This window comes from Lathyrus oleraceus, chromosome 1 (genome assembly GCF_024323335.1).
Source record: "Lathyrus oleraceus cultivar Zhongwan6 chromosome 1, CAAS_Psat_ZW6_1.0, whole genome shotgun sequence".
Lineage (NCBI taxonomy): Eukaryota > Viridiplantae > Streptophyta > Magnoliopsida > Fabales > Fabaceae > Lathyrus > Lathyrus oleraceus.
This window is the reverse complement of record NC_066579.1, coordinates 288,684,762-288,695,882: the sequence shown is the minus strand read 5'-3', so window position 1 is coordinate 288,695,882 and position 11,121 is coordinate 288,684,762. Positions and strand designations below refer to the sequence as shown.

The window sequence follows — 11,121 nt, the reverse complement described above, 5'->3', positions numbered from 1 at the left end:
AGTCATGTGATTCGAATCACACAGATTCATGATTTGAATCACGTTTCATGTACCGGAAAAACTAGAGGAAAATACCTTTATGGTTCGAATCAAATTTAATGTATGATAGGATTCATATAAGAAAATGAATGATTCAAATCATGTTGAACACATTTTTTGGATTGGAATCACACTTGTCTTTTACTCGAGTCAATTACATTGATTTTGGTCAAATGAGTGTTTTATACATGCAAAATCTATTTTAAAAGAGGATTATGTTTAGTGTGAGGGACTCAATTGCACTAAAATAAACATAAAAGACAAGTACAAAATATTCGGATTCCATAGGGTTAACAATGGATAAATTTCAGTGGCCCTCCTTTTTATGTTTGACAACTTATATGTAATTTAGTCATCATGAGAAAAGCTCACCATGTTTAATACATCTATATCCTAAGCCAATGTTCCTATTTCTTGTTCTTTTTTGTGACGATCGAAGTTGGTTTGAAGTCTCTTGTTTTTCATCCTCTTTTTCACTTTCCTATTTTTCCTCTTTAAAGTCCTCGCTCTTCGGAGGATATAATTCTAGAATGTCATCTTTGACTAAATCTTCTACGACTATTCTTGAAACATAAAAAACAGATGAACTACCTTTCTCCGTCTTTTGGACTTTGAATTCATCATATGTTACATGAACTGATTCTTCAACAATTAAGGTTTATTATTGAGAATTGTATCGGTATAAGTGCAAAGGTCTCTCCCAAGAGGGGATGCCTGAATCCTCTCAGAATAAGCGACGTAGCATGTCGCCATGGTCGCACATTTATTGGGACAAATTCTTATTTCTTGATTATGTCACCCATTTCTTGGATCGCTTCCCTCTATGTGAGAAGTGACGTGCTCAGGTCCACAATGGTATGGAGGAAACAGTCAAAAGGGGAAGATCATGTTCTCATGAATAATAAGGGATTTGACTATCCAGTCCCACACTCCTGAGAGTGGTAATTACTCTCTTGAGCCTAAGGTCCATACCCACCCAGGGATTTCTTATAAATACCTCTTCCCCGAGGTTAGAAAATATAACCAATTTATTACACAAAATACCACATACAGAGCTTTTCATCATCCTTGTTTGAGCTTGCTCTAACACTATAACAACCTTAAAAACCTCTGAAAGTCTTATACAGCAAGGGATTGTCAAGTATTAAACTTTTAGTAAGTAAAATTGGCACCTATCGTGGAGCCCTGATAAAAGTGACTTGGGCCATACTCATCGTTATGCACCATTCCTTTTCGCCATCTTCCCCAAGAGGATGCAAAAAGAAAGTTTTGAGATGACACTCAACACCACTGCTGAAGGTTTCACCGGAGGGGAGAGTCCAGTTCCTCCCGAAGAAAATATTCCAACCAGGTATTGACGGAAAACGTCATATATGCTAACATCATAGGAATCCTAGAGAGAAATCCAGAATCCAAAATCATATTCTCTAGTAAAAACTCCATTGACATTCTCTCTGACAACAACAGTCCAATGATCATCACGTGCAATATGACAATTGAAATATAAAGTGAGTATTGATTGACAGTGGAAGCTTAATAGTTTTATTATTCTGGAGCACCTTCCATTGGCTCCAACTTGACCTAGATGACATTTGAGCATTCAAAGGTTCTCTGGTTGGTTTGTCATGCGAACAAGTACAAGTGGAATATCGCATAATGCTCAAAACGAAATTTGGCTCAGAGGAATGCACAAGAAAAATTAAAGTGAAATATCTCATGGTAGACGCATTATCCCCATATAATTCCATTATGGGCGGTCAGCCCTTAACTTGCTAGGGGCGGACTTGTCTACCCTTCATTTGAGCCTGAATTATCCATTACTTGACGAGCGAGTTGGATTAGTTTAAAGGGGCCAGAAGAACGTCCAAGAATTCTATCAAAATATCTTGGAAATGAGAAGGGATAATGTCGTCGTAGACACTGCCCCTAACCAGAAGCACGCCAGTTAGATGTCACAAGCTAGGACCCTAGATTAGGGATAAAAAATGAGAAGCTCACTACCATTGAGGACCTAAAGAAAGTCTAGATTGGTCTCTTAGATCATCAAGTCACCAAGATAGGAACCTCCTTATCTGATTCATAGGAGGAAAAGTCGGTCTCCCTATTAAGGAGGAACATCGACTTGTATGCTTAGGCACCCTCTAACATGTTAGAAATAGATACAAGAGTGGCATGCCACCACCTCACAATTGATTCCAGAGTGAAGCTAGTGTCTTAGAGGAGACACAAGGTAGACGAGGAGAAGCGACCATTGATGAAGAAGTACAAAAGCGCTAATTTTACAAGTGAGGTAAAATACCAATCTTGGTTGGCTAACATAGTTTCGGTGATGAAGTCATCAAACAAATGATGCATGTGTGTCGATTTCATTGACCTTAATACTGCTTTCCTTAAAGAAATATATCCCTTACCCAACATAGATCTCCTGATTGACGGATCCTAAGGCTACAAAACATTGAGTTTCATGGATGTCTATTATGGCTACAATAAGATCAATATGGATCTTATAGACACACCTAAGACGACATTCATGTCCATTCACGACAATTATTACTACAATGCCATGCCCTTTTGACTAAAAAGCACATATACCACCTATCAAAGGCTAATATACATGATATTCTCATAGCAAATAGGGTGCAAGCTAGAGGTATATATCGATGACATGAAAGTAAAGACATCAAAAAAAGAAGAGTCATACTATAGACATAGAATACATCATATTGAATCATTCATGAACTACAACATGCACCTAAATCTCACTAAGTGCTCCTTCGGTGTACATGCTGATAAGTTTCTAAGTTTTATGTTAGCCAAAAATTCTAAAGTGAGAAACAAATTATCTCTTTATCTTCTCCTTTTTTTACGAAACTTCTTTGAAACTCTTAGATTTCTTTTTTGAAAAAAAATATGTGAGACATAATTCAGAAAATACTTGTGAGTAGTTTGGTATTATTCAACAATTTTAATTAGAGATTAATTGAAAACCTAAAACAAAAATATTGGTGAAATCTTTTCACCTTCGTAGGTTTTTTAGGCTTTGTAACTGAATGTTAGAAAAGACGATATTAGAGAATGTTAGAATAGCATTTATAAAAGAAAAATGGTAGAAAATAGATTTAAATGTAGGAGTGTTTGTGAATGCGGATCGATCCACGAATTCGCTGACCCAAACCGAACCAAATCATTAATTATCCGAACTCATTCATTTATGGGTATACACAGTCATACCAACCCGTATAATTTTGGTTTGGATATCGGATTTGAGTTTTGCAATCCACTGACCCGTTTACCCAACCTAATATTAAAGAATGTTAAAATGGCATCTATAAAAGAAAAAATGTAGAAAATAGACTTAGATGTATGAGTGTTCATGGGTGCGGGTTGACCCACGAACACGCTGATCCAAATCGAACCAACTCATAAATTATTCGAACTCATTCATTTACTGGTATACATAACCCTAGCCATAACAATTTGTATAGTTTTGGTTCGGATATCGGATTTGAGTTTTACAACCCGTTGATCCAACCAAATATTAGAGAATGTTATAATAGCATCTATAAAAGAAAAAATGGTAGAAATAGACATAGATGTAGGAGTGTTCATGGATGTGGGTCGACCCACGAAGTCGCTGACCCAAACCGAACTAACTCATAAATTACCTGAACTTATTCATTTACGTGTATACACAACTCATGCCATAACAACCCGTATAATTTTGGTTCATATATCGGATTTGAGTTTTGCGATCAGCAGACCCGTCGACTCAAGTCCTTAATGTAATTTAATAATTTCTTCTTATTCTTATTATTATTTTAAATAAATATATAAAATTAATATCTCACTAATAATCATAATTTTTTTTAAACGTTTTATTTTTCACCAATAATACTATTAAACCAATGAGTTTATGTAATTTTAAAATTAAATGTTGTTTCTTATTTTCTTTTGTATCATTTGCAATTTATGTATTTTATTGAAATAATATGTCTTGTTGAATTTTATACTATTATCAAATGTTATGTCGTGTGGATGAATTTTATTAGATATTATATGATGTGTTTTATCGAATTTGACTGTTATGAATGAGTATGATTGTATTGAGTTGTGTTAAAAAGAATTTAAACCGACAAAAAGAATCATAAAAAAAAATTATTTGAAACACAATCCACGAATCCAACTCAAACTAACACATAAATGAACGGGTTGAATCGGGTCGATTTTGATAATAAAATTGTAGGTTGGACGACGAATTCAATCTATTGAAATTTGAACGGGTTGGATAACGAGTTAGATCAAATCCGATCCAATCCTCTGTACATTCCTACTTAGATGGTTTAAATATGTAAAGAGAATAGATGTACATGTTGTTGTTATAATGAGAATAGATCAGATAGAAGAATGCCTATAAAAACTATTAGAGAAATTAATTTTAAAAAATTTGAAATTAACAAATTGGATAGAAAATGGTAGAATTTAAACAATGTATTTGAACCCACTTAATATAAAGATTGATGTTCATAATATAATTGATTTGTAAAACTTATGAATTTGAATTATCAAGAGAATCAAGATGTACAAGAAAGATGTAGATGAAAATTTGAAAACGAACTTTAAAACATTCAAAATCAAAATTGAAGTCAAGAGTTTATAGTCTTTGTATTGTCACAATTTACATCTTTTGATATATAGGAAACTAGAAACTCCAAATTTATCAAAAGTTTATCAAACACCTAGGTGGCTAAATCAAGTCATCCAAATATCATGATAATATGTTTGAATATATGAAACATGAAACCATAAAATTAGGAAATTTTGTACACATCTACATTACTTCATCTCTACACATCTAAAAATTATGAATATTTTGTGTTCAAAAGTAAACTCTCAAACAAACTATGTGGTCTAAAAGTACAATTTCAAAGAATGACTTCAAAACCAACTCTACTAATTTACTAAAACAAGTCTCTTTTGAAATCTATCTATTTACTACATTAATAAAAGAATGATCCAATGGAAGCATGTCCTCTCCTTATAATTGTGTTTTTTTCGTCGAAAACGATTTTTCAACCTATGTAATAAAAATCCCGCATTCGAGAAATCTGAGCTTGATGATAACTACGGGATGTAAACTTTCCTACCCAAAAAATTTATAAATCAGCATCAACATGAGGCAATGATCATTATGTTCAGAAAAAATAATGGAACTTCAACTTGAAGATTTACAACTTTCAACAACTTTTCTAATCCTTTCAATAACTAGAGGGATTTCCTCGAACGAAATAGTTGTAAAACAAATACGAAACCATCCTGGTTCTATGCAATGGCAAGCCGATCCAGGAGTTATATTGATCTTTGCGACATTGATAAACTTCTCCCATAATTCTTGTTCTCCTTTCTCACTATAAGGTTTGATTAATCCGGTCATATCGGCCCAACAGAACATACCGGCGCTGCTCTTAGCACACTTGATTCCTAGTTTATTTAAACAATCCACAAACTCGTCGTGTACGCGTCTTATTCTATTCCGGTTGGTTTCAATGTATTCCTGAATGAATCGTTTATCTGAAAGCATTGAAGTGACTAACCTTTGTGTCGGAGCGGATATGGATGAAAATCTACTCATTTTTTTGGCAGCTTCCAAAACAGCTTGGTTGTATGAATGTATAACCCCGACTCTAAAGCCGGCAATCGAGAGGTCTTTTGACAGGCTGTATATTATATGAACACGGCTTTTATCTATGTATTCGGAATCAAGAACTTCGGCTATACTCACGAACTCCTCACTTCCGTAGGTGGAGCCTGCAAATACTTCGTCAGCAATGATATGAATGTTTTTATCTTCGGCAAAGTCTAGAAGACTGAAAAGCATATCCGGTGTAAGAATATTGCCGACAGGATTCGAAGGGTTGGAGATGAGAATTCCTCGGACTTTGACTCCTCGTTTTCTTGCCTGACTAAACGCTTGTTCAAGAGCAGTGATGTTTAGGCTGAAATTGTCGGTACTTCGACAGTGAACAGGTATTAAGTCTATCTCTGGACGCCATCTTACGTCCCTGTCAAAGCTGCATAGTTACTTTTAATTAGCTTTTAAATCTATGAAGCGATGAAAAAGACATGACACCAAACATGACACTCACGCCAAGACATTGCCACCGCCAATGATAATAATTTGAAAAAATGGTAGTGATCAATGTAACTGGATATGTCAATGTCTAAAGTGTTGTCGGTGCTACATAGATATGATGCGATGGTATAAGAAAGAGTCGTTGATTACCCTGGATAATAAGGCGTAGGGACAAGGAACGCGTTTCCTTGATCTGCCAAGCAGAAGGATAGTATCTCAATTGCAGGAGTTGCTCCCGATGTTAGTACCATGTTCGACGGGTCAAATTCCACTGATCCTCCCATAACCTGACGCATAAAATCTGCCAAGGCCTTCAAAAATCAAAGCAAACAACAAAAGTTTAACAAACAAACAAACAATGGCATGACCATAATGAACTAACATCAAATATAGATCGGTAGCGAGCAAAGTTTTCCAAATAACAAAATTTAAAACAACTTATAAATACAACCACCATCAAAATCTTCTCCCTCTAGATAGGGTCAAACGTCGCCATGATATCTTTATATGAATCATGGCTAACGATAAGTTTGTCAATCATGGCTTGCAGAAAATAGCGGTTTGTTCAAACTCCACTACACTATAATGCTATAGCGTCACAATATCAGCTATTTGACAATAAAAGTGCTTATTTTCAGAAGCTAACAATGACCATGTACATTAATAAAGAATTGTGAAATGAAGCAACTCTAAAAGCTCAAATTCTATAATTAACATAACGAGAAGTAACATACACTAACGCTACTAGTAACTTTAATGAAAACATTTCAACTAAATATCTTATAGCTCGACTAGCCTTAGCTCCGACATGGGAAAAGTGTTGTCAAATAGCAGCTATAGCAGCGATACGGCAGAGTCGAATTTCAACATATCGTCATTGTTCTACAATACGCTATTAAGTACATAGTGTTTTCAAATAGAGGCTATAGCATCGTTATAGTATTATAGCATAGCGGAATTTCAAGGATGATGTACTTTCCGCAATCTGCGATTGACAACACCGGAAGGTTAGAGGTTTGATTCTCCGGAATGTCAGAAACCCTACAAAACCATCAATTCCCTTACTAAACATCTTAAACTTCAGGAATAATTGATTAAGGGATCAGAGTCTCCATGACCAAGTGAAGTAATCTAAACTCTAAAGATCGACCATTGCCATTTCAATTCATCTAATTAAAAAAAGAAAATCATAATCATCAACAAGAACAGCAACAACAATAAACAACAATAAAGTGAAAAACTAGTTTACAGTGAAAATCTCTTTTAAAGCCAAAAACTAAATATAAAGACGGAATTGAAGAAACATAACACAATAACAGGATAACAAAAAAAAACATACAGACATTGTAGAACATCACATCACCACAGCAAGCAAAAACATCCGACTAAATGGGGTCGGCTACATGGCCAAGTTTCGCCATAATGTTCTTCTATCCAGAAACATGCTTCAATCCAAATCATTAATCTCGAGGTCTTAATAACTTCTCTTATAGTTTTTCCAGGTCTTTCTCTTCCTCTAATTGTTTAACTTCTCTCCAGCTGATCTACTCTCCTTACTATATAATCTATTGATCTTTTCTCTGCATGCTCAAACCACCTAAATCTACTTTCGACTATCTTTTCTATTATAGATGATACCCCAACACTCTGCCCTTTCTAATCTTATCACTCATCCAACGCAACACCCTCATCTCTGCTACACTTATTTTATTCTCGTGTTGATTCTTAACCGCCAACATTTTGACCCGCACAACTCTTACAGCATTCCGATAAAAAAAATTATGTCATCTTGAGTGACACCATTGTGTCTCATAAAACCCCTGAAACCCTCCTCTATTCCAGCGCAGCAAACAAAAAACAAAATACAATCCAGCACAATGACAGCAAATAAAAAATCAAATATATAATTAAAAACAACTTACAATTTTCAATTCATTCAATCCATGATGAGGTTGATAAGGCACAATTCCATTAATACTCAAATTGATATCACCATTCCCCATCATTGATCCCTCCAAATTCTTCACCAACCATTTCTCAATCAAATCAAAACACAACTACAGTAAACAAAACAAAGCCACAACATAATTAATTACACCAAAACAAAACGACAAAAAAAAACATAACATCGTAAATTCCGAAAGCAACAATCACCTTATTATCAGACAAACCTAGCTGAATAATCCCATTAGGGTTACGAAAAACATCATAAGGATCCTGCGAAACTCTCTCCAACCCGAGATAATAAAGAGAATCATCAGGCTTAGATAGAACCGTAGCGAGTCTAGAAAGACGAACACGCGAAATTGATCCGCGAGAGGATAGATTAGACCTGGAAGAAGACCTTGTAAGAAGAAGAGTGGGAGAAGAAGAAGAAGGAGAAGAAGGGTTAGGATTAGGACGACGTCGTTTGAGGTAAAGTTGAAGGAAGTAAAAGAGAGCACAAGGAATTGAAATACCGAGGAGAAAGCCACTGCGACCTTGAACTACACCTTGAAGAGGCACGATTAGTTTCATGCCGCTTCGAGAAGATGAAGATTGGGTTTTTGGGTTTCGGGTTTGGGGAATTGGGTTAGTGGGTTGGTTTTGGGTTAGGGTCATTGACCCGGTTAAAATGAGCGGGTTTGGTTTGTGTGGTTGGAGAAGAATTTGAAGAATGAAATGGAAAAAGAAGAACAAGATTGAGAGAGAAAGGAGAAGAATAGGGAAGGAAGAAAGTAATGAGTGATTGTGTGTGTTTGTGTGTGCGCCAAAGGAGTGTGTTTGTTTTGTTTTGTATCTTTTCGTTTTTTGTTTTATTCTTGATTTTTTTTCTATTTTCTTATTTGATTCCTCGGAGTTGTAAACACACCAATCATTTTTTAAAATGGAATATTCATTATTGTATACTACTGTACTAGTATAAATTAAATTAAATTAAATATTTTTTTTATAAATCTCAAAAAAATTATTTTTTAAAATTTATAGTCGAAATAAATATAACTATTAAAAAATTCACACACATAATTACAAAAATTACAAAACAATATCAATTTATATATGAGATTTATAGACAAAAATATTTATATTCTAGAGGTTAAAGAAAAATAAATATAGTTGAGTCAAGAATTTTTTTAGATAAATTTTAAATTTAAATTTTTTTGGAAAGATTTATCTTTAAGTAGAGCTTGTTAATCATTTGAATTTAATTATATAATTAATTTTAATAAGTTTTGGAACAACTTCTAGAGTTTTGATAGAAATTATAGAAATTAAAAATTAAAAATTAAAAATTAAAATACTTCATCTAAGTGGTGTACAAAGACCAAAGGCCAGGTTAATTTGGATTGATATCAAACAGTAAATTTCTTTTTTAAGCAAACTAGCAACATATCTAATGCATGGTTTTCGCAGATAAATTTATTTAATATAATATAAAATATATTTAAATATAAATGTAAATTTAAAATGAAAAAAGAAATTGAAGAAAAAATTCATATTTAAAAAAAAAGAATTATTGATTACAATAAAATAGATATTATCATGATATAGTGACACGTAAAATAGAAAGTTAATTGTGTGTATTTTTATTGAGTGACATTCAATTTGATCTAACATAAAATAAAACATTTTTAAATATACACGTCAATTTATAATATAGACATGTATTAAGGTTGAAGTGTAATACGTGAAAGTCAATAATACTACATATATAGTTGGGAGTCTCCTTGCTTAAATATGTTTGTCATTTTCCTCCTGAAGAAAAAAAAAACAATATTGCTTATCATTAAAAAATAATAAAACTTTTCACATCCCAACTAAAATTCATAGATGAAAAAGGAAAAGAAATTTGAAAACCATATTCATTTTAAAGGAAGAAAAAAGAGAGAGAAAAATGTTTCAAAAATACAGACTTTATGGTGAGTTTAAGAGATGGTTTCAAGATGAATACTAAAAAGAAGGAGGAGTTAAGAGACAAAGTTGTTTTGAGGAAAGAGAATTGGAGATATGAAATTGTTTTATGGTGAGACAAAGTTCGAATTTAGATGTGATTTGGGACTCAAATTGGACTTGAATTGAATGCAAAATGAGACGTAGAGATGTTTCAAATTTTGGAGCTGGAGGTAAAAGATACGTGTGGGCGGATGAATGAGGGGTGTATATTTAATATTTTACTATTCCTATACAAAAAGATATTATTAATTTATTATTAAAAATTTAATGAAGTTAAGCATTACCATTGGAGTGAATATTAATCAAATGCTTACATCTAAAGTGGCATTTGTGATCCCATAAAAAAATTAAGCAACACAAATTAATTATATACATCGGAGATGCTCTAAGTCCTTTGTATCCTGATACAATTTTTATCGTAGTATGTGTGTTCGGTGGTTGCTTTTGATAAAGTGTAGATCGAGAATAATCATAATCAAGTGTTTGAGGTGAGAAACCGGTTTGTACGATTTTATTGTTACCTCTATTTAATTTCTATAATTTTAATTTATCTTTTTCATATTATTAAAAAAAATTATAAAATAAATCACAATTTTTCTTTATTTTATAAAAATAACTTATATTTTGAGACTAAAAATATACGATTTAATTCAATTTAATTCGTCTACAAACTTTTTAAATTCAATATGAATAGGGGCTCGTAATTATAAGATAACACATGTTGTTAATTGACACGTAGACAACATTTGGCATTTACAATTGTGTGTATATGTACCATTACTATTTGATATATATTATCATCATAACATAGTAAAGTCAGTACTTACACTTATGTACGATGGTTCATGTTCAAGGTAGTTACACCTTATATCTTGAGACTAGTTAAAATCCATAACTACTATAATTAATTATTAACTACCATAACTAATCTCTAATACTTCCTCTTGAGTTCATGATGGTTTGAATGAATCAACTTTAATCTTGTCAGAAAGCTAGTGAAGAGATTTGTAGGTAACAGT

General features: G+C 33.1%; 1 protein-coding gene across 1 annotated transcript; it reads right to left on the bottom strand.

The window, feature by feature from the left end:
• Positions 1-5,199: 5,199 nt before the first annotated feature.
• Positions 5,200-8,933, bottom strand: LOC127130896 (probable aminotransferase ACS12). The gene is made up of 4 exons (XM_051059856.1): positions 8,324-8,933; positions 8,092-8,226; positions 6,320-6,480; positions 5,200-6,107 (listed from the first exon to the last, which is right to left on the bottom strand). The coding sequence occupies exons 1-4, from the start codon at positions 8,768-8,770 to the stop codon at positions 5,252-5,254; spliced, it is 1,599 nt and encodes a 532-aa protein (XP_050915813.1). The 5' UTR covers positions 8,771-8,933; the 3' UTR covers positions 5,200-5,251.
• Between the last annotated feature and the right edge of the window lie 2,188 nt (positions 8,934-11,121).